Consider the following 24,475-nt stretch of genomic DNA (forward strand, 5'->3'; position numbering starts at 1 on the left):
GTATGTCTCCTGTCTGGCAGACAGTTCCAGAGTTTATTGGGCTGCAGGAGGAAGCCCTCCTGTAGGACTCCTCTTCCTGCGCTGCCCTGTCTGATGGCCCTGGGGAGGCAGTGCGCTCTCTTTCCCACTAAGATGTGCTCTGTGTTTGTAGCCTCGACAGACAGTTTTGACCGCCGCTGGAAGCATAGGACAAGCCAGCGGGGATCTTCTGCGGCAGATTGGAGAGAATGAGACTGACGAGCGATTCCAGGTGAGATATTTGCAGTCCATAATCTTGGAACCTAAGTGATGGTCTTAGACCCAAGCAGGGAGAAGGTAATGAAAAATGGAGTCTTCCTTGAACTGACAAGAGAAAGGTGAAGGTGGATTATCTTAGACTGTGATCTTTTTATGTGTTAACAAAAAAAAAAAATTTTAATTGAAAAACTCAATTCACTTACACCATACATCACCACACTGAAACATCTGCTTAGCTGTTCTCACTAGTCAGCATGCTGCACTTTCTTTAAACACAAACATGGAGGGAATAATGTCACAACCATCCTTATATCAGCCACCCAAGTCTACAGTTATCCACTCACGGCCAGTCTTGTTTTATCTATTTGGGGCAGCTTTGAATTGCATCATTCTTGAGTCTGCATGTAAGAGTGGAAACACATGCACTCCCATACACTCTGCTCCCACATAGCACAAGCATTCCTTTGTGTTGAGAGCTTTGAATATGTCTGTGTCATATTCAAAACCACAAGTGTGGCAGAGAAGTCCTTTTTGTCACCCCCCACTTTTTTTTTCAATACCAGAGACATATCCTCTGGGGACCAGCTGTAGCCACTGTCTGCAGCTGGCTGGCTGCACTGCCAGCTCAGACAAGATCGCAGCTTGTCTGCCTCCATTCCCAGCCCCCGCAAATAGGGTGGGGAGGCCTCCTGCTAGGGATCTTCAGGCCAGATGAACTCCTCTTCTCACATACTTATGGGCAGATGCCTTTCATTCCTCTTCCTCCTCACTCTTAATTTTACAAGGAACATACAGATACATTCTCATTAAACTGCTGCAGGTCAAGCTCAGGTTTTCAGGAAGGTACCCTTTTCTAAATCCTATGTCAGGTTCAGTGTTTGGAATTTCTATAGAATTTAGAATAAAATCACCCAGCTTTCTATCAGCATTCCAGTTGCCTCGAGGAGGGCAATTTTGCTTGCTATTTCATCTAGCACTACTGGATTTCATCACCTCGAGATGTGTTAGTTAATCTAAGATATGATCATGTATGTTGTGGATACATTAAACATGCCCCTTCTCCTCTACTCTCCACATTCCTGGAGTGCTGGGGACATAAGACTCATTCAGATCCTGCATTAAGGCTTGAGCGTTCAGTGCATGAACGTTCATGTGATCAGGGAGGCTGAGACACAGAACGGGTGGTAGGGGTATTCCTGGAAGCCATTTCTGTCCTAGCGTGGCCAGTAATAACTGTAAACGGAACTAACTGTAGACCACATAAATACAACCTGCTAAAGCCAAGCTAATTATGTCCTCGTCCTTCCTTCCCCTTGATTAGATCCCCAAACACATGTGTTGTCCTGTGGATTTTGTATTAGAGCAAGTAGTTCTTTGGAGGTAGGTACCTACTTAGAAATTGGTTAAATACGAGATTCGTCCGTTGGTTTACTAGGCTTAATTATCCTGAAGCAGTCAACTTATTTTCTAATGTCTGGGAAGAGTTGAGAGGGAAGTCACAGCTCTTCTTTAAAGCATCTCCCATATCCTTGTGGCTTTGTGGTTTTTTTTAAAAAAGTAGATTTCTCCCCTTTTATTCTTTGACAAACTGCTTCCATCACATGTGAATATAAACTCCGCCTCCAATGTCTGCTTCCATTCAGATGGGCTAGAGAAGCAGGTTCAAGTTCAGGATAGTGTCTCATGGTGGCTTTCTTAACAGGAAAGCCCTGGCTTGAATGTTTCCTGTTCTCTAAGGTCTCTCGGTAAACACCAGTGCAGTAAGGTGATCTACAGTCTCCTCCAGGTGTGGGTAACCCCTGGCTTAGTGACATTGGATTTCTTACTCTCTTGGTTTTCCAGTTCTTGAGATCCTATCTTGGAGCTTTTTCTTGAGTTTTCAGTGTACTGCATGTTCCCAGAGTTAACAAAGGTTTATTCTACATGAGCTGCATAATAGTGGTCTTGTTGAAAAGTTTGACAAGGGCCTTGTCAGCAACTATAGCCATAGGATCATGTTCTTTTTCTAACTGTATTTTTTGTGTGCGGGAGGTGGACAAAATTAGTAGGAGAATCAGGATTTCTTTAAATCAGTCTAACAAAGCCGTGACCAAATCTTGGTGTCTGGGTGAGAAGATGGATTCCTTTCAAGGGAAGGAATACTTTGATGCATTTTGAAAGACTGCTTTTTAAAATCTTGATAATGATTTGTGACTTTCAAATTTTGCTTTCACTAAGCATGGGCCAGGAACCATAACTTTGCAGGCTCTGTTGGGATCAATTTCTAGAAGTTATGTGGCAGATGAGTGCCGGTCAGATCCCAAAGGTCTCTTCACCTCTTGGCACCACAGGCTGTGGCCTCTCCCTGGACATCGAGTAAACACCAGCAACCTAAGAAAGACTGGATCAAACTGCCCTTTCCTGACGGCTTTGTTATTGTCCATTTTAAAATCTCCTTACTTGGTGGATTCATGGGTTTCTGATTTGCCTGGGTAAGATATATGGTCTTGGGCTTTCCAAGTGGCTCGGTGGTAAAGAACCGTCCTACCATGTGGGAGACATGGGTTCAATCCCTGGGTCAGGAAGATCCCTTGGAGAAGGAAATGGCAACGCACTCCAGTATTCTTGCCTGGGAAATCCCATGGACAGAGGAGCCTGGCGAGCTACAGTTCATAGGGTCACAAAAGAGTGGCAGGAACAACAAACATAGTCTTTGCTCTGTATAAAATTGTACAAGCAGAACACTCTTTCCAGTATATCTTCTCATAAACTATCTTGTTGTAAAGACTCTGTGGGTGCCCTTTGCATTGAGAATCAAAAGTGCTTTTCATTATCTGATGAATTAGTAAAGACTTCTGACCACATTTCCTCTGGGGGAAAGTTTTGACATGTTAGTTCAAAATAAAATTGGCCTCTATGTTTGGGAAGGCATTTCCAAACCAAATAAATGACCTTCAATATTAAAAGCCAAGAAGTGCATTAAATGTAGCAGTGGTGATTCTTTAGGTCACAGAATGATGACAAACCTGATGGGGTGAGTCGAGGGATTCTGCAGCCTGCAGGCAGAAAGCCTTGATGTTGACCTGCAACAAAAACTGATCTTTAAAGGCTCAGAGTGCTTTGCATCATTGGTGAGGGCTTCTTGAGGCTGGTTTATTTACATAGGCTCCCTTTCCACTTTTCGTAATAATTTATCTCCATCTAGAAGGCTACAGAACATTGAGAATAACTTATGTTCAGAGAATTCATGAGCTATTGGGCTGGAGGTCCTATCCATGCATGTTCAATGTTGCCCTCTGGAGGCCAAGATGTGGCTGAATTTCTGATGACAGCTTGGATCCTTGTGCAAAGTAGAGATCCAAAAGATAAATTTTCAAGTCACAGTGGGACATGATGACATGGGCCATGAATTTCATCCTTCCTACCACTCATAGTGTATATTTTCAGCTGGATCTACCACATACTCAGGAGGCGTTGTCAAGATTCTAAGTGTTGTTTAAATGCACAAATGTGAATTAATGGTTAAAACAAAAGCCCTTCCTTCAAATTAACCTATTTTAGATTGAAACCTATGCTACTTACAGTATAGGAGACTGTAGTATTAGGATTAAGTCTCCTTCCTTAATTAGCTCTCAAACTAACTTGACATTTCAGTAAAATAAGTGGAAAAAGTTTTATTCTAAAGTACTGAAGGAAAAAGGCCGAATGGAATTTTCATAAAATATTTAAGTGCTTTGTTTTCCGGCTCTGATGGATGACTGGGAAAATATAAATAACTATTTTTTGTTTTCATTTTCTTAGGACGTTTTAATGAGTTTGGCTAAAGCTGTTGCCAATGCTGCTGCCATGTTGGTACTAAAGGCAAAGAATGTTGCCCAAGTGGCTGAGGACACGGTCCTGCAGAACAGGGTGATCGCTGCGGCCACCCAGTGCGCCCTCTCTACCTCCCAGCTAGTGGCGTGCGCCAAGGTAAGCTGGCGGGCACCCCAGCCCTTTCTTCAGAGTGTTTGTGAGAGGAAACAGGGGCAGAACTTGTTAAAATTGCCTAAGATTCAGAGCTTGCTTCAGGTGCCTTTCAGGTGAAATGGTAGTATTTTAGCATAAGCTGTCCAGTTCCACTCTAATAATTTTTTCCTTGCTCAAGCCCTGAAGCAATGGTACTTTTCTGTGTCTAATTGCCATTTCTACATGTAAATTGCTGTATCTCCCCTTCAGACTTGACAGCATGTCTTATTTACCCCTGTGCACAAAGAGCTCTTGGATTATGCCGTTACAGCATTATCTGCAGAGTTAGTGGGAGCCCTTTCTGCACTGCACAGTATCAGAATGAGGGATAATGATGTTGTTCATGGTTGTCATTAGGATGTACACACTCTGTATAACACAGTACCTCATGTAGCACCATCACCCCTGGTTTACTGAAGAGGAAACTGAGGCCCTTAGATGTTACTGAGTGATTACAGCCACAGAAATCATAAGTGCCTGGACTAGGCTTACAAATCAGGCTGGTCTAACTTCAGATACCCTTTGCACTCAACCACGTGTATCTTCGCTGAGATAATGCATCACAGGATGGTAGGTGTTAGTTTCTCCACCTGACGATATAACATACTGTACAGATCTGTAAGAGCTTCCCTCAGGGCTCAGCAGTAAAGAATCCTCCTGCCCGTGCAGAAGACATGGATTCAGTCCCTGGGTCGGGAAGATCCCCTGGAGAAGGGAAGGGCAACCCACTCCAGTTTTCCTGCCATGGATGGACAGAGGAGCCTGGTGGATTCCAGGCCATAGAATCACAGAGTCGGACACAACTGAGCAACCGAGCATACACGCATGGCTCTGTAATCTGGTTCCCCCTGGCATTTCCAGTCCTAGGAGAGGGTTTGCAGCATCAGTCGGAGGCATCATTGATGGTCTCCCTCCTGCTTTCCTTGTTCACCAGCCTAGTTTCACAGATGCTGATGCAACCCACTCTACTCTCTAAACCATGAAGCAGACTTCCAGGAAATATATCTGGAAAAAAATCATAATTCTTTGACATAGTCTTTATCTCAGCTTGGAAGACTCAGTTCAGAGGTTCCCAAGAGGAGGAGGTGTGAATGGTAAATATCAGAAATTTCTCTCTATAGAAGTAGTCAGTAGTATCAGTGGTTATAGAGCACTAATGGAGGTGAAAGTTAGTGGGCATCTAAAAATCACAAAGTGAAATGGTCGAGTATGAGAAACCTCCCGTGATGGTTCAGTTTAATCGCTGGTCCTGTAAGTAAGGAACTGAGGCCCAGGGCAGGGAAGGACATGGCAGAAATGCTAGTGGGCACTGGAGAACCTAGAGTTGTGATACGGTGCCCAAGACCCACTCCCGTCTCGCTTCAGGTCGTGAGCCCCACCATCAGCTCCCCTGTGTGCCAGGAGCAGCTGATTGAAGCAGGGAAGCTTGTGGATCGCTCTGTAGAAAACTGCGTCCGCGCCTGCCAGGCGGCCACCGACGACACTGAGCTGCTGAAGCAGGTCAGTGCGGCTGCCAGTGTGGTCAGCCAGGCCCTCCACGATCTCCTGCAGCACGTACGACAGTTTGCCAGCCGAGGCGAGCCCATCGGTCGCTACGACCAGGCCACCGACACCATCATGTGCGTCACCGAGAGCATCTTCAGCTCCATGGGCGATGCTGGTGAGGAGTTGGGCTGTGGGCTGTGGGTGGGCCAGGCGGTTTGGGGTTCCCTGATGTCATTGACTGTGAGCAAGTCAGATGATGGTTTCCTGGACGCCTGGTAAAAGGGCAAATGCTAATCACTCTCAGTCAGAGCCTTCTTCTGAAGCTGGGAAAGATCGGCTCCTAATCTGTCCATCCAAGCAACACCAAGAGACTTAACGTCATCTAGAGTTTTATATATATATATATAAAATTTAGGTGCACAGTATATCCCTTTTGTTCCCAGAATGTCCATGTTGGCTATGGTAAAGTTGGTGTTGCCACAGGAAGACGCAAGAATGAGGCTTGGAAGTTTATTATACTCAGAGGTCCCAGTCAGGGTGTCTCTGACTGTCACACAGGGTCACAAGGGAAGCATCAGGTTCTGACCAGATGGCAAGAGATAGGATTAAGGAGAGAGCTCAGGACACTGCCTTTATTGGGATTTCTGTAGAAAAAGCAAGATGGAGCAAGATGAACAACTTAGGTTTGACTAGTCTAAATAGTTTCATCTGGCTCTTGCTTATAGGTGTGATCCCAAGTTGCCTGATCCATGGCTCTGGGGTGATGAAGGCAGAGAAATATTGCCTCCTGGCTGTAGGGGCCAGATAGAGGATAGCTCTGGATTGGTTAGTTTGCCACCATACTCTTGGCTGGACCTTTTCCTATCTCTATTTGCTAGCTTTGTGAGGGGCAGTTTCTTTCCAACCAGAAAAGTTTTCCTAAGATGTCAAACATCACTATACATACATACATACACACACACACAAATATGTATATATAACCTTTTCAGCCTATTAGTTAAAAATTAAGTCTCCCCAGACCCAGCCCCGGAGAAGGCGATGGCACCCCACTCCAGTACTCTTGCCTGGAAAATCCATCCCATGGACGGAGGAGCCTGGTAGGCTGCATTCCATGGGGTGGCAAAGAGTCAGACATGACTGAGCAACTTCACTTTCACTTTTTACTTTCATGCATTGGAGAAGGAAATGGCAACCCACTCCAGTGTTCTTGCCTGGAAAATCCCAGGGACGGGGGAGCCTGGTGGGCTGCCATCTATGGGGTTGCACAGAGTCAGACACGACTGAAGCAGCTTAGCAGCGGCAGCAGCAGCAGACCCAGCCCATTACTATCCCATCTAAATCTCTGGAAATGACCACTTACCAATTTCTGTTTTACCTGTTCAGAAATGTTAAGTCTTCCTTCCTAGATATAGGTGTATGTGTATATAACATCCTCTTTCTTTCCATATTAATGGAGTTCTATTACATATACTCTTTTGCAACATTTTTCCCTGAATATATTAGAATGTTTCTGCCTGTTGACCTATACACTATTCTTTCTAATGGGAGCATAGTATTCAGTTCAAGAATACATCATAATTTACTTAACCAGTTGTTTTCTAATGGTAATTTCCAAATTTTTGTTTGTTTTACAAAATTAATATAGTAATGATTCTTGCAAAAATGCCTCTGTTTACTTTGGGGAGTATATATAGGACAGGTTCCCATCATTTGAATTTCTGGGTCAATAAGTATGTACATTTTTAATTTTAAACATGTCTGAAATTTCTCTCCAGAAAGGTTCCACAGTTTGCAACCCCACCAGTAGTTTGAAAGATATCTACTTTTGTACTTATTCATCAGCACAGAGCAGTTGAGTTTTGTTTTGTTTTTTTTTTTTAAGAAAACTACCTAGTGCTTTTCTCCATCTTTCTTGAGTGATTTAAGAAGTGGATTCTTGTGGTTCTTTTATTTAAATAAACTTCATATTGTGGAATATTTTTTATATCTATAGAAAAGTTGCTGGAGTAATAGACTTTTCCTTTACTATTCCCTGTTTCCTTTAACATCTCCCTCAGCCTACAGGACATTGGTCAGGACTGGGAGATGAGCACTGGTACATTATAGTTCTTTAAACTACAGACATTATTCAGATTTCACCAGTTTTTCACTAATGTCCTTTCATTGTCCCAGGAGCTAATCCAGGATGCCTTGAATCAAGCACATTTAGATTTTCATGAAGTTTCCCATTCCCACTTCATGCTGATAGTGCTTCAAGATTCTCCACATATGACCCAAAGGAGGATATTGCTCATATTTGAATCGTTTTATTTTTTAATGTATATGATGGTAGCCCTCCCACTTCCAAAAGGAAGTTGAAACAGATTTCAATAAAATCACAGTTCCTAAGAACAAGATCAAAACCAATGCTGGGAAGGAAAGAGTGAGCAAAGAAATAACTGGAAAAAAAAAAAAGAAATAACTGAGAGGGAGACTGGGCCAAAGCAGATCTCGGCATCTGAGCATGAAACTGGGGTCTGAGCTTTCTGTGAGTTAGAGCCAAGAGACACAAATAGAGTGGGTTATGTGATACCACTCATCTGATGTTAGGCAGGCTCAAAATTAAAAGATAATTTTTTTCTATGCACATTACTCAAAGAGCTTATCACAGGGGCTTTGGTGTAAGAGACTCTTGATATGAGGAAAATAGTATTTTTTATATAAGTATTTATTAAGCATAAATGCACATAATAAATCCACATAATCTTGTTCCCTGCCTTCTCTTTATAAAAAGTTCCTCTTAGGTTACTTATGTCATCTTTATCCCGCACAGTTAGAGACTGAACTTGGATGCCTTTGGGGTAGACAGGCCTGGCAGCCACAGGGAATGTTTTTGGTTCTGGGTCTGACTTGGCTTCATTGCTTCGAATGGAGCATGGAGGCTCATTTCTCTGTCCTTTTTGCCAGAGAAGCAGAGACGAGAATGTACTGGCCCCTGAGGTTTCCCCTGAGCTTTAAGAGGCAGACACACAGACTGCATCCTCTGTCCCACCCTCTAGGTGAAATGGTACGCCAGGCCCGGGTCCTGGCCCAGGCCACCTCAGACCTCGTCAACGCCATGAGGTCAGACGCGGAAGCTGAAATTGACATGGAGAATTCCAAGAAGCTCCTGGCAGCAGCTAAACTCTTGGCTGACTCCACAGCTCGCATGGTGGAGGCTGCAAAGGTAGTACATTGGATTTATTCACTTGAAAAGTGAACGTTATTGAAAGTAAGAATCTGAAAGTTACCTTCAGGATAGAGAGTGGGTAGCAGAATGCGTGTTTTTATTTGTTTAAAGTCTATGTGGCTTTGTAATGTTTAACCTTCTTCAAGTGGGAAACAGGGAAGTCATGGAACACATGAATGAAACTCTTTAGGGCGACGGTGCTGACTCAGCCATAGATAGCAGAATCCCTGCTTAGCATGTGTTCTTTCCATTGAGTCACTGCCATTGACTTTATTGAAAATGATGACTAATTTAAATTTGAGATTTTCAACAGTAAATTCATTTTGACCTGTTTTCTTCCTGTAGCCTTAATGTCACTTTACCCTCCATTTGACTTCTCAGCTAAACTTCTTCCAAGATTTTGCATAAGTGACCAACTTGTGGTTACCAAAGGGGATGTGGGGGAGAGATAAATTAGGAATTTGGGATTCATATATACATGCTATTATACATGAGATAGAACTACAAGTTCTATACGACAAGAACTAACTGTATAGCACATATAGTACAGAGGAAACTCTGTACTCAATATTTTATAATAACCTCTATGGGGAAAGAATCTGAAAAAGAGTATATATATATATAAAGGCAAAATTCAGCAAATTACCTTATATATAATTTTATATGTAATTACCTTATATAATTTTATACCTTATAAAATTCATGTATATATATGAATAAGAAAATAGAAACCACCTTCAACTTCATATCCCCAAGGTAACATGATGAATGTATTTCTATGTATTTTCAGGTTCGTTATCCATCCCCCACAGCTTAGCCTGTCTCCTTGGCTTCTAACAGAACAGTAGGGTATCTCAACCAAGTATGTGAATTTCATTCACTTCCAATGTCTGTGACATGCAGTGATATCCAATAGACCTTCCTCCTTGTCTAACTCATTATTATATTGCCTGAGGGGCTGAGAGTCCTTGGAGATATATCCTGGGTAGGACTGAAGAGAATCCCAGGGAGGGGCAGAGTCTGAACTTCCTTCCTCTGCTCTGATCCCTCTTTCTGCCAAGAAGCTCTGCTTCTAACCATGGCTTTTAGCAAAAATACACATTAGACCTTTGGATTATAGTAAGTTTTTTTTTTTTTTTTTAAGGTTGTTACTAGTTTTGTTTCCTTTTTTCCCCCTCTTCTTTCTAAGTTTAAACAAAGCCATTTCAAGCAAACCCTCATGTTCACAAAAATTACTTGCTAGGCTGGAAAGAACTTTAATGATAAGTCTGCATGCTGAGTTGCTTCAGTCATGTTCAACTCTTTGCATCCCTAGGGATTGTAGCCCGCCAGGCTCCTCTGTCCATGGAATTCTCCAGACTAGAATATTGGAGTGGGTTGCCATGCTCTCCTCCAGAGTGAAAAGTCTAGTCCGTCCTTTATTTTACAGATAAGAAAATTAGAGCTAAGAGCAAAGTTAAGCTTATTATCGCATAACCAGGACTGAGCTGACCAACGTGCACATTTGTTCCTAGATTTGTAGTGGTCCCCAGACCCATTCACTGCATATACCAGCTTACCAATGTATTTGTTATTTTGGATTATTTATATTAAATGGGACAAATTAAGTGTTTTTCTAAGTTATTTTAATCTTCTAGTTAAAAGTCGTCATGGCAATATTTTAATTGCTGAATTTTGTTGAAAAATAAAGAATATATGGTAGTTAGACTTACAAAGAATATATTTAATGTGAAGAAAAAAATACAAACAATCAGTAACTAAGATTACAGGCCAAAATTAGTACCCCATATCTAATATATGTTCATCATAAAAGACATTGCTAAGGAAGGATCGAGGCATGCACGTCAGTATAAAGTACAGAAATGGTGCTTTCCTGCTGCTGGAACACAAAGTTAACACTGGAGGCATTGATAAAAAAATACCCAGTGACCAGAAAAAATGACTCTCATAAAAGCAGAAGAATGCAAAAGGAGCCCTAACAATCCTTTCACATGTGAAGTGCAAAGATTCAATTTTTTAGTTGCTAGAAACACAAAATCAAGACTAGTAAAAGTGGTTTTAAGTTTGAAAGAATGAGAGATTCCATCCAAGAAGATTGCCAATACAACTCTGCCATAGGTGTTAGATCTGTTCCACTCAGTGTGAATTCCTATGGCTTCTTATAAATACCATAGCTCAGAGAAGTCAATTTTTGCAAATTGGTAAACTTGGCTAGGTGGCCATATGGGAAATGGAGACATTCAAAAAATTGATTTTCAGTAATTGGTGTGTTTCTTTCTGCCTTGCAAGCAATTATTATAGCCTGAAAATGTTCATGGAAAGAAACTCGTTCATCTATATACATCCAGTGCTGGTCACAAAACATGCAGGCCCTGTGCAAAGAATCTTGATTGATGCTTTTATTGCCGGTGGAGGTAGAAGACTGGATAAGCTTTACGTTTTTGTTGATTTGGGGCTTCTCTGGTGGCTCAGATGGTAAAGAATCTGCCGGCAATGCGGGAGACCAGGGTTCAGTCCCTGGGCCAGGAAGATCCCTTGGAGAAAAGAATGGCTACCCACTCCAGTATTCTTGCTTGGAGAATTGCATTGACAGAGAAGCCTAGCAGGCTATATAGTCTATGGGGTCACAAAGAGTCGGACATGACTGAGTGACTAAGACTTACACACTCACTCATCATGCAGTAAAATTATCTTCTCCCTACATTATCTTTAGCCTTTCTCTTCTACCTACTTATCTAAGTAAAATCCACTTGGACTTCTACAGCAACATGATAAAAGAGCCATGGGCTTACACAAGGGAAGCAGGGCCATCAGCAGTGCATGGAACCCTCCCCTTTCCATGCCTGGATAGTAGCATTTAATTTCTCTTGTTACTTTAGTACAATTGGGTACCAATTCTACTTGAACACATTTGCCAACTCAGGCTGTCTAGAAATGTAATTTTTAGATACGGTCTTTCTTGAACAACATTGCCTCATAGAACTTTGAATGGCATTCCTCTCCCTCCTCCCCCCCAACCTGGGCCCCTGTGTTATACTGTAATCTTAGCCCATTCTCATTCGCCAGTGCAGCAGGACAGGACAATCTTTCAGCAAGGATATGTGTCTGTCACTCTAATTAAAATATAGTTCTTCCCGAGAGATGTGAGCAGGAGGGACTTAACATGTTTTAAACCGTGGGTTTCTGACCACAGGGTAATTGATATGGATGACGAAGACTATGATCTTAAGCATTACCATTGGATTTCTCCTATTTAGCTATGCATTGTTGAAACATCCCGTCCCCTGGTAGATATTTTTTTATTGAGAGGAAACATCTTTGTCATAAAGATACTGCTCGGAGCATTCCGAGATATCTTGTACTCCTAGGAAAAAGTAAAATTGAAGGCATAAATTCAGTGTCTTTGGCACATTGCCCCCTGGACCTCCTGGAATCTTTGCTTTCACCTTGGCAGGGGGCTGCAGCCAACCCTGAGAACGAGGACCAGCAGCAAAGGCTGAGAGAAGCTGCCGAAGGTCTCCGGGTGGCAACCAATGCTGCGGCCCAGAATGCTATTAAGAAAAAAATCGTCAACCGACTGGAGGTCAGTAAGGAGTAAAGAGCCTGGTTTGCTAGACTTTAGATTTGCAGAGAGTCTGTTGAAAGAACAATCGAATTCATAAGGCAATGCCCATCCAAAGGAAGCTAGATCAATACGGATGACACAGTTTAAGGTATTAGATGCCATGAGCAGCTTGAACAGCTGGTTTAGGGCCACCATACGTTTAGGTCCAGTGGTTTAGATCCATTGACACAGTTTGAAAAACTGCTTCAGGTCATGTTTGCGCAAAGCCAAGATCTTTTCAAAGTTTAACAGTCTTGAATAAAATTCAAATTTTCTTTCAGGAGGAACCATGATTTTGGGGTTTTTATGTTTTCCCCTAGCATTAAGGGATGTACATGTTCAGAAAAAAAGTGTAAAAATGTAGCTAAAATGTAAATATTTTGTTGGAGGTAATGTTCTTTGAGGACTTCCAATAGAAAGTAATCACTTTTGAAGACTGGAGATGGGAATAAAGAGGTATGAAAGGGACTAATAAATACTTTTGTCATTTTTCAGAATGCTCATTTATTGGGAAAAAAGTAATAGGTACAAATTCTTTAGAAAATGAATCTCACAAATGTACACAGGAGACTCTTAGAATACAATCTGGGGGGATTTGAGGCCAGAACTTGCCTGTCTGGTGAGGAATCCCAACATGTGTAGTTTTCTGGGTTCCAGAAAACAACTGGCCTCCATGTCCGCAGAAGGAGACTGGAGAGTCGACATGATTAAGTATGCCAGGCCCAGAAAGGCCTGGGCCCTTCTGAACCCAGGCAAGTCAGGAGCACCAGTGTGTGTGCCTGGCGCTTGACCCAGAAAGCAGCCCATGCCTCATGTGAGAGAGAGGCCTTTTTCCTAAAACATTTAGGCTTGGTGCTGCTTATCAGTTCCATATGGTCTTAGGACTTGTCCCTTGTCTTTTGTAGAAAGACAAATGAACACCAGAACTTGGACACTCAAGCCAGCCTCTCTTTTTCATTTGTCCCAGGCAACATAAACCAAAGGAAGACATCAGGACTCAGCTAGGTTAGGATGTCAGTGGTGCTGAAAGGGTGGAGTCTGTGCCTGGCGCTCCCTTTCTTATAGCTGTCCGTTGCCCCCCTTTAGTGGAGAGAATGTATGTCAGTGTATATATGTGTTTGCACACAAGAACCCTGGCTCACCTCCTCTCTCTATCCCGCTCCCCTCCCCCGCCCAGGTTGCAGCCAAGCAGGCTGCTGCTGCAGCCACACAGACCATCGCTGCCTCCCAGAACGCAGCCGTGTCCAACAAGAACCCTGCGGCCCAGCAGCAGCTGGTGCAGAGCTGCAAGGTGAGGCTCTGGCCACCGGAGAGCCAGGTCTGCTGAAGGATACCCTGATAGCATTAGAGCACGTGGTGCCCGGCTAATTCAGTTAAGACCGATCATCCAGGCCCCTAATCCAGTTTGTTCTGGCTCCCATGTTTCAGGTGTACCCGCACATACACACATCTGGCTTTTGTCTATTAAGTGGATGGCCTGTACTTGGAAGGAAAGCACAATGTTTTTACCAGCATTGTTGCCTCCTTTTTGTGAGCACAAATCAAGGACAGTCGATTATGAGGCCATTTTTGGGCTCTGAAGCAGTAATGAAGCATCAATTTCCCAAGTGCCTCCCTCCCTTTGAACAGTGGCATGTACCTTCAGTCTTGGATTTATTGATCCTACCTGGTCTCAGTGCTGCTGTGCTCTGGGGCTTACTCTGGTTACCTGATCGATCTTCTGAGACCAGGCCCTGATTCCATGCTGAAGCCGCAGTGTGGCCGAGGGTGCAGCACGCCGCTGCCGCCTTCCCTGAGGGCCCACAGTTGACTCCCGGGAGAGCCCTGAGCAGTGCCAGATGCACGCTGTCGTTGCATAGCTGTTGCCCACATCTTGGCACCGTTTCTCACTGAAGCCTCCCGCAAGTGTTTGCAGTTCTCCGTGGGACCTGGGTGTAGGGACATGTTAGATTTAGGAGCCCTCTCTCTCCTTGCTCAACTCCCCTCTGAAATGCTGCATGCATGAGGGGTGTTGTTGCCTCTGCTTTAGAAATGGCTTTACTTCTGCAGGGAGACCACCCAGGACCCTTTAAGTCCCGAATCCCGGGTCTCTGAGCCCAGCCCCTCATTAGGGAGCAAGTTTTCTCTGGTAGAAAAGCCTCAGCAATACAGGAGGACCCTGACCTTGGGGCTGTGCATGTCAAGGAGGGCTTTTTCTGAGAGTCAGGCGCCTGCTGTGGAGGGAGATGGTTCCCTATCAGGGCCTGGCATCAGCCGCCAGTAGGGAGAGCAAAATGGCATTTCCCTTCTCAGAGAGCACATGCCACTTGTGTCCAGGTAAATAGTATGAAACCCCTCACCTATACATTTTATGAGGAAACTGAACATACTCAGCCTGTGGGTATCCCTGTCAGGGGATGAGAGCATTGCTGTCTATCAGGATGCCGTGCAGAAAGGAAAGTGGACCAGATTCCTGGAGAGGATCCATGGAAAGTCTCCTCGAAGTTTTTTTTTGTTTTTAGATTCTTGCCTGAATGGACTCCTGAAAAGAGCATGTCACCAGGGTGGGCTGCTCTTGGGCCCTTCCTGAGGGTGCTGGCCTCTGTGCCATGAGCTCTGAGGGCCTGGTTAGGCAGATGGGGCGTGGGCACAGAGGGGCATGTGGGAGAACTCGGAGTGAAAGGCCGTCACCTCCTCTGCACGGTGGACGTGGTCTCTCTCAAGTGCTCTCACCACAGGATGCTGTACTCCCTTCCCTGCCCTGGGCAGTGGGTTTCCCCATTTGAGAAATGAGAGCAGAGGAAGAGGAACCATGGTGACATGAAAGCTGATGGGCAGAAAGTATAACCACATAGTCAGAAATTGACATGCTCAAGTATACTGTTAGCTGAGTATTTCTCTCACTTTCTTCTGATCATGGGACTGAATAAATCTCTAATTTACCTATAAATTGGAGAGATTCTTTAATTCTAGGGTTTTCAATCCTCAGGAGTCAGGATGGTGTGAGGTGCTACTGGGGAAATTGTTTTCAGGCCAAGTTACAAAGGATCGCCTGTGCTGGGTGTGTTGGGACCTGGAGGACCACAGGGTAGGGCGTGTGCAGGAGGAACCTACCCACAGGTACTGTGTTGGGACTCAGTGTTGGCAGGGACCCTGCTGGCTACAGCTGCTGCGTGAATGCAGGGTCTGGACCAGGCATGCCCCCAGGAGTGAAGGCACACCTACAGAGCATTATCACTTGGGGCATTTGCCCCCACACGCTGTTTTGGTAATTCACCATCCCGGATGTGCTCAGTTTTCATCTTCCTTGCTTCCTGCAGGCGGTGGCCGATCACATTCCTCAGCTGGTCCAGGGGGTCAGAGGGAGCCAAGCTCAAGCAGAAGACCTGAGCGCCCAGCTGGCTCTCATCATCTCCAGCCAGAACTTCCTCCAGGTACTGCAGCAGCGTTCGGCCTGCTCTTCCCCAGGACCACAACCCACCCCACCCCACACTGGGCAGGGGGTTCCCTTTATCCTTTAGGAGAGGACTTCACAGATTCTAGAGCAAGAGCAAAGTGTTCATAGTATGCAGACCTGGAGAGGGAGATGGAGCTTGGCAAAGCAAGATGCCGACGTATAGGGAAATTTCCATTTTTCTATCTATATTGCTCTTCTCTGAGGGAACACATGTAACCAGTTCCACTTTTTGAGAACAGCCTAGTACTCGGTATTGCTTTAGGTTCGCTAGTTTCTGGAATATGTCATGCCATTATTCATTGAGTTTTCCTGGTGGCTCAGATGGTAAAGAATCTGCCTGCAATGCAGGAGACCCCAGTTCAATCGGTTCGATCTCTGGGTCAGAAAGGTCCCCTGGAGAAGGGAATGACTACCTGCTCTAGTATTATTGCCTGGAGAATTCCATGGACAGAGGAGTCTGGTGGGCTACAGTCCATGGAGTCACAGAGTCGGACACGACTGTATGACTAACACTATAACAAGTTTCCAGAATATCTCCTGCCACTATTCATAGCCAGGCAAACAAGAATCAGTGAGTATACCCTCTCCAAAGGTGTCATGCTTTCTGTGACAGTTGTAGAATTAGTAAGTATTGTTGGGCTTTGTTACATGAGGCTAGGTTCACTTTTTTTTTAATTCAAAAAAATATGACTATTAAGTTGTGGGAGCACTCCCTTTGTACTTCTCGTTTTCACATCTCTCAGCACTTTGCCAACTTGGACCCCGTAAACAGTCCATTTGGTTTGATATGTTTCTTCCTCATCCCTGTCTATTCAGATCTCTGCTTACAGGACCCACTGATACATCTGTTTGGTTAAAGTGCCTTAGCTCTGACATGCAGGCATAGAACATGAAAAGCTTGTGCTTCCTCACATTTTAACTTCATACATAAACATATTTATGTATGTATGCATTCTCTTAGGATTCACTGTGTATTAACTGTGCTTTTCATGTTAACATTTATATTAAGAACCTTGGTGATTTTGATTCATAGTCTCTCATCTCCTATACTCAGTGGTTATCTGTTCTCCTGTCATTGGGCATACAGGTTGTTTACAATTAGTTGCCATCATAAACAACCTGTGATATGATAAAAAAGACTTAATGTGTGCTCAAATCTTTGTGCCTCTCCTAAATTGTCTCCTCAGAGTAAGTTACTAGAACTCAGATTGCAAGCAGCTTGTTTTTATCTTGGGACATCGAGAATTATGGCTTAGACAAGCTGTTTGTCTTCTGCTGTAGGTGGTTAGCGGGCCTGGAGTCAGTCGTGTTTGCCCCACGGTCAGCAGGATTGTGGGGTCTTAGAATAGTACAGTGTGGATGTGTTCCAGGCTTACTCTGCCAGCCCCTACACTTGTTTTCCTGTTTCTTTTGTTCTTCTAATCTTGCTGTGCATCAGACTTTTACAAGAATAAGTTCAGAGTCAGAAATAAATAGAAATGGAATCAACAGACCACAAGTTTCAAACTTTTTTTCAAGTTTGCATTTTAAACTTTCTTCCTATGTGTGATGAAAGAGCCTTTCCAGAAGGATGAATGAATCTAAATGTACAGCTAGCAGTGTATGGAGCACACGTTTTAATACATCTCTTGCAAGTTGGGAAAGCAGTCATTAAAAAGTCTTTACCAATTTGCTTGGTCAAGCTTTCTTGTTTGATTTTGCCTTTCTGTGGTTTTCACAGTGTTTAACACTGGTTTTGTTTCAGTTATTTGTTTTTATTATGTAAACTTGTCTCTTTATGCTTTTTGTATATTCATGCTAATTTTTCATATAATCCTCTTGAATTCTTTAAATATTAATAATATTCCTATGTTGTTGATATTTATGACCTGGCATTTAAATTGTTATAGCTGTGCTAAGAGCAGTTGTGTAGCATACATATCAAAACCCTTAAAATTATGTATACTCTTTGCTCTGAAAACTTTATTCCATAGAATTTATTTTTTTAAAAAATGAATGTGTACAAAATTTTAGCTACAGAAGTGTTTATCACATTATTGTTTATTATATTTGAAAATATGAAAACATACTCAATACAGGATTGAAAAGTCATAACAGACATACACTGGAGTGTTATAACAGCTATCAAAAAATAGAATATGCGGAACAAGAAGATTGAAAAACAGAATAAGTAGTATGATCTTATTTTGGAAAATATATGTGCATGCACACAGCACCCACACATGGTGAAATTTTCCTGGATTCTGAGATGTGAGAGGTCATTTGTTTCATATTACATCCCTATATTTTTCTGAATAGTCTATTAGATATAGTTGAGACACAGATTCAAGAGCTATTCCAAGAAACACAATATCTTTAACAAGAAATCTCTTTCAAAAAAAAAGAACTCTCTTTCAAATCTTTTTTAAATAAGAATTTCAAGCCACCATCCCAATTTTAATTTTACTCCCCACTCTACCCACAAAGACACATACTTTTTGTTTCAGACATTCCTAGAATGTCCTGCCCTAGAATATCTGATTTGGGGTGGCAAATTTGGGGAGAAACTAGATAGTTTTAATATTCATTGTTTTAGGCCAAAGTGAGTTGTGACTGATACGGGGGCCTTGCTCTCCGGGTCTCTCTTCTCTGACTCTTGCTGCCCAGGAGCTGTCTGACTTTCTGTTTTTCTCTCTACAGCCTGGAAGCAAGATGGTATCCTCTGCCAAAGCTGCAGTGCCCACCGTCAGCGACCAGGCTGCGGCCATGCAACTGAGCCAGTGTGCCAAGAACCTCGCCACCAGCTTGGCAGAGCTGCGTACCGCCTCACAGAAGGCAAGTGCACCCTTGTCATGCAGTTAGCTTGCCAGAAGTGAAGCTTTTAATTCCTTACTACCTGTTGTGACCTGGGTGTTCCTTGGGGCCAGAACATTGCTGGGCATGTTTCTTGGTGAAATTGTTTCATTTGCTTGACCATTAAATATGCTCGTGTGGACTGGCTTCTACCACTCTTAACTGTCTCCTCGATTTAGTTATCACCTTCTGGTTACAGATGACTTTGGTTAAACTATGCTAGTTTACATACTCCCCCCTCCTCCCTTACGCTGGGACTAGCAATGACCTATTTCTCACAATCTTAGAGGAGACTGGTCATCTGTTTCTTGATGCAGGTAGACTGTGGGCAAAGTAAGTGATCACATCATTCAGATACTATCTTGTGAATTTAGTAACAAATTATGTAGGTGGTGGGTCTAATCTGGAGGATCATTTTCATTCCCTTTGTCCTGAAAGGTTTCCATGTCTTAAATGGGAACATTCACCTTACCGGGATTCTTAATAGAACAGAATTAGGGATTGAGGCAATGGCACCCCACTCCAGCACTCTTGCCTGGAAAATCCCATGGACAGAGGAGCCTGGTAGGCTGCAGTCCACGGGGTCGCAAAGAGTCGGACACGACTGAGCGACTTCACTTTCACTTTCATGCATTGGAGAAGGAAATGGTAACCCACTCCAGTGTTCTTGCCTAGAGAATCCCAGGGACGGGGAAGCCTGGCAGGCTGCCGTCTATGGGGCTGCACAGAGTCGGACACGACTGAAGCGACTTAGCTGCAGCAGCAGGGATTGAGGAGTTTCTGTCTCTGGAACTTATTCATTACCAAAGACCCTCCTTACCATTCTGTTTGATATGGTATTAGCATGAAGTTCTGGCATGAATTCATTGTTCCTTACTGTAACAATCCCTTTGTAGAAGCAAGCAGCCTCATACATGACTAAGGGAAGAAGATTTGAAGCTGATTTGAATTTATAATATAAACAGTGTACTATATCACCTAAGGAAAGATATAATCTAGAGATTTAGATTATATCTAATAAAAAAGTTATTTTGAACCCTGTTTCTCAAATAGAGGTCCCGAAGCCATCTGCACTGGAATCACATGGAAGCACTTAAAATACAGGTTCCTGGCCCTTGCCCTTGAGTACCCAAGTCAGAATCTCAGGTTATAGAGCCCAAACATCTGCATTTTAACAAATTTCCTCAGTGACCGTGACACACCCCCCTCCAACAACTGCTTTGGAGCTGTGAGCCCCAAAGTGGGACTCAAGCAAGATTGTGCACTGGGTTCATGAAGATTTTGTGAGAGCTTCTAATTATTTTATATATAGTGTGAGGGTTAAGTGTATAGGCTCTGGGACTTCCCTGATGGTCCAGTGGTTAAGACTGTGCTCCCAACACAGGGGGCCTGGGTTCGATCCCTGGTCAGGGAACTGGTCTCATATGTGGCAACTAAAGATCCCATAGGCCACAGCAAAGTTCTAAGACCCAGCTCAGCCAAATAAATAATTTAAAAAAAAAAAAAGAATTTGAATCTAAATATTCAAATTCTGGCTTTGCTATCGACTAATTTTTTTTTTTTTTATCGACTAATTTTGTAACCTGGCAAGTTAATTAACCTCTCGATGTCTCAGCGTCCTCACCTAGTAATACTCACCATAGAAATCAATCAAATAGTGTGTCCTGCTGCTGCTGTTACTATTATCTAAAAATGAAAGATGCTAAGATTTACCTGTTTTTAATATATTTGTATGTGTATAATTTATTAATAAGCATGTTGGGGGGGATGTGATTAAAGCATTTGGAGACTAGTGTTTCTAAAAGATCACAGAATGAAGTAGTTTTCTTTAAAGTTTTTACTAAGGAAAAGCATCTTTCATAACCTTCAGTATGAAAAGGTAATGGTTTACAATCTAGAGATTTGAAAAAGAATCGACTCTTGAGAGTCCCTTGGACTGCTAGGAGATCAAACCAGTCAATCCTAAAGGAAGTCAGTCCTGAATATTCCTTGGAAGGACTGACGCTGAAGCTGAAACTCCAATACTTTGGCCACCTGATGCGAAGAACTGACTCATGGGAAAAGACCCTGATGCTGGGAAAGATTGAGGGCAGGAGGAGAAGGGGATGACAGAAGATGAGATGGTTGGATGACGTCACTGACTCAGTGGACATGGTTTGAGCAAACTCGGAGAACTGATGATAGATAGGGAAGCCTAGCATGCTGCAGTCCATGTTGCAGAGTCGGACATAACTGAGTGACTGAACTGAACTGAATTTTGGTATAGACTTGTCCCTAGAGTCCTGGGTTCATTTGTTGGTTTGTTCATTCAGCTCCCACATGCTTCCCAAGTTTCGTGTGCACTCATACTGTGCTGGCTGCCCCATGTCTAGAACCCAGACACAGTGAGTAAGGATGCTCTTAGTCTGAGAGGCAGTGTATTGCAGATATAAACAGCTTCAAGGAGACTTTAAGTATATCCTGTTATGAAGCACACACAACTGATTATTTAGGAAACTTAGGACTGAAGTCTTAACTGAGCATAATTTTGTTCTCTTAGGAAATGCTAGTTACCTTTGCTTGCTCTTGCTAAATTAGGAGAGTCATTGGTTATATCCAGAAAAGCATTCATGTGTTGCAAGGTACTGGGGTTGCTTTTCCAAGCAGACCTTCGTGTACATATTTCCATCTCTGTTGACAGGCCCATGAAGCCTGTGGTCCCATGGAAATCGATTCAGCACTGAGCACTGTGCAGACCCTGAAGAGTGAACTGCAGGACGCCAAGATGGCGGCTGTGGAGAGTCAGCTGAAGCCACTGCCCGGGGAGACGGTAGGAGATGTCGGTGGCTGCCAGGGGTGGGGCTTCACCTTCTATTAGGATACGTCACGGCATTTTTAGAAGTTGCAGGTCAGTGCGCCTAAATTTCAAGTTTTGTTAGTGCAAAGCCCAAGATGGCCCCGTGTCTCTAGAACTGTGTTAGGGTAGAGATGGCTCCAAGGGGTCTCTGGTGATGGGTCTGTGTGTGCTCCCCTAGGGTGTGACTGGGATGGCCAGGCATCTGTTAATATTCACCCCTCTTTTCCATAAACAATACCTGCTGGTGGTTGAGGCCAGGGTTCTAATCCTGTGCCTTTTTCTGAAAAGAATGCCCAGTGCAGCTGAATGAACTATGTTTACACATTGAAGTTCTGGCTTTCTTGGTTCAGGATGTATCATCCACCAGTTGTGGGCAAGTCCTGATCTTCAAAGTATTTTATCTGTGAAATGGGTGGCAGTTAAATTATAAAGATAAATGCAAATTATTTTCAACAGTCATATTAAAAAAATTTTTTTTCCATAATATAATGGGCAGTGACAAAGCACTTTGCTGTAGTAAACCCACAACAGCAAATGGAATGATGGCACCAGAAATCTAGCTTAATCACGTTCTATCTCCTAATGCCTGTGCCGGGGTTCTCTTGGCTACAGTTTTACCAATTGTCCTCGTTTGTATATAGATACCTCCTTTCCCTTACTCTTGAACATTGCTGATAAGATACCTTCATTTATTAAGCACCTGTTAAGCAGTGTAAACACACACAATCCATCTAGTTTATCCTGACAGTAACTTAATTAACAAGTGTTGTTCATCCCATTTTACAGCTGAGAAAACAGAGGTGTATGTTGGTCACTGTTCTTCTTCATGCTACCTGGCATTAGCATCACAATCATGGTTTGAACCCAGATCTACAGGACTCCCTAACAATGTCCTTGATATTTTACACTGAGAACTTTTAACTAGTGCCATTCTTTGGATGAACTTTTTAAAACCATTCAGAATATAAAGAGACTAATTTATCATTGAGCAACCTGGTACATAGGAAGCACACAGAAAATAATCAAGGCAAGCTACCCTTCATTGTAAAAACTAGGCAACTCGGGCTCAGAGAGGTTAAGTCACTTACCTAAAGTGCCCCAGCTAATGATGAGGTCAGGATTGGCTCCTGGGCCAGCGGCTTTGCACTGTGGTCCAGGTGACCCTTTGCAAAGTTCTGTGCTCCAAGAAGCCCATTCTGCCTTTACATAAAACAACTGGTTAGTTAGAATGCAAGAAACATCATGTAATTTTTTAAGAAATTGTTGTGTGTACTGTATTATATGGTTGCCTGTAATGGACCAGGCTCTGTTTTTCACTTGAAGAAAATGCCTCTTAGAAAACATGTTTTGTAGTTAAAATAGCATGCACTTCCTGATCACCCAAAAGTTCTCTTCCAAAATGTTGTCCTCATCTAGTAATCAAACAATTACTCATATCCTAGGTCTCTATTGACTTTATTCTCTGAATTATTTATTCTGTTGACAAAGCAAGATGACGTGCTCGTCATGGGAAGCAAGCACTTTGCCCGTTTTCATAATCTCATTTACCACTCCAAGCCTCTATTTCTATTGCATTTCCTTCGGGTTAGAATTCCATAAAAGTATTATGATCAAATTGAACAATGATAATGGTCCCACGTGCCAGGAAGGTGGAACAGCTGGCTGTCTGCCCACTTCCTGCCAAGGCATAATTAATTCTCACTAAGGATTTGTTGCAGACTTTCTGAATTAGCTTCTAAAGGCATAATACTAATAGCTACCATTTGTTGAGTACCTACATTAATTCTCTGAAAACCTTTGAGCTAGATACTATAATCTCAGGACACAGAGACCTGGAGAGGTTCAATGAATTACCCAAACCTATCACAGGTAGCAAGTAGAGGAGGGAAGCAGAGGGCAGGGTGTGAACTCAGATTTGTTTACCCTGAAGCCTGGGTTCTTTCTCCTCTATCACCTACTTCTTCATAGGCCCATTGATATATTAGATGGGAAAGAGTTGAAGCCCAGTTTGATTTGCGTTATTTGGGGACTAAGACATTTGTGGATGATTCAGTTCTTCTAAGTTCTTCTCCCCATTGCATATTCTTACAGCTGGAAAAATGTGCTCAGGACCTGGGAAGTACATCTAAAGCAGTAGGCTCCTCCATGGCGCAGCTGCTGACCTGTGCTGCTCAAGGCAATGAGCACTACACAGGTGAGACTCGCCTTCATGATGCCCTGAGGCCAGGTACAGACCATGGGCTGGTGGGAGGAGTTCATTGATTTGACAATGAACCTGATGTTTTTATTTCAGCAGTTCAACATACATTTCTCAAGCACATTCCGCATGCTTGTTACTGGGCTTGATGCTAAGCATACAAAAACTAATCAAATATGATCCCCAAAACTATCAATATTTGTGATTTTTGGCATCCCAGGGTAATTGCTGGGAGAAATAGTGGAAAACAATAGAATGGGAAAGACTAGAGATCTCTTCAAGAAACTTAGAGATACCAAGGGAACATTTCATGCAAAGATGGGCTCAATAAAGGACAGAAATGGTATGGAACTAACAGAAGCAGAAGATATTAAGAAGAGGTGGCAAGAATACACAGAAGAACTGTACAAAAAAGATCTTCACGACCCAGATAATCACGAAGGTGTGATCACTCACCTAGAGCCAGACATCCTGGAATGTGAAGTCAAGTGGGCCTTAGGAAGCATCACTACAAACAAAGCTAGTGGAGATGATGGAATTCCAGTTGAGCTATTTCAAATCCTGAAAGATGATTCTGTGAAAGTGCTGCACTCAATATGCCAGCAAATTTGGAAAACTCAGCAGTGGCCACAGGACTGGAAAAGGTCAGTTTTCAT

The 24,475-nt window shown here is 43.0% G+C and overlaps 1 protein-coding gene across 3 annotated transcripts in view; it reads left to right on the forward strand.

Annotated features, from left to right (window-relative positions):
• The window catches only part of TLN2 (talin 2), a 498,389-nt gene that overhangs the window by 342,246 nt on the left and 131,668 nt on the right, over positions 1-24,475 (forward strand). For 2 of the 3 annotated variants that reach the window (XM_018054292.1, XM_018054294.1), the window contains exons 19-28: positions 152-250; positions 4,018-4,185; positions 5,587-5,881; positions 8,745-8,911; positions 12,369-12,497; positions 13,696-13,809; positions 15,818-15,931; positions 18,634-18,768; positions 21,467-21,595; positions 23,714-23,849. In XM_018054292.1, coding sequence (XP_017909781.1) covers positions 152-250; positions 4,018-4,185; positions 5,587-5,881; positions 8,745-8,911; positions 12,369-12,497; positions 13,696-13,809; positions 15,818-15,931; positions 18,634-18,768; positions 21,467-21,595; positions 23,714-23,849 — 1,486 coding nt within the window. The remainder of the gene's footprint in view (positions 1-151; positions 251-4,017; positions 4,186-5,586; positions 5,882-8,744; positions 8,912-12,368; positions 12,498-13,695; positions 13,810-15,817; positions 15,932-18,633; positions 18,769-21,466; positions 21,596-23,713; positions 23,850-24,475) is intronic. The other variant, XM_018054293.1, reaches the window with a different exon arrangement.

The sequence above is a fragment of the Capra hircus genome, chromosome 10 (genome assembly GCF_001704415.2).
Source record: "Capra hircus breed San Clemente chromosome 10, ASM170441v1, whole genome shotgun sequence".
Lineage (NCBI taxonomy): Eukaryota > Metazoa > Chordata > Mammalia > Artiodactyla > Bovidae > Capra > Capra hircus.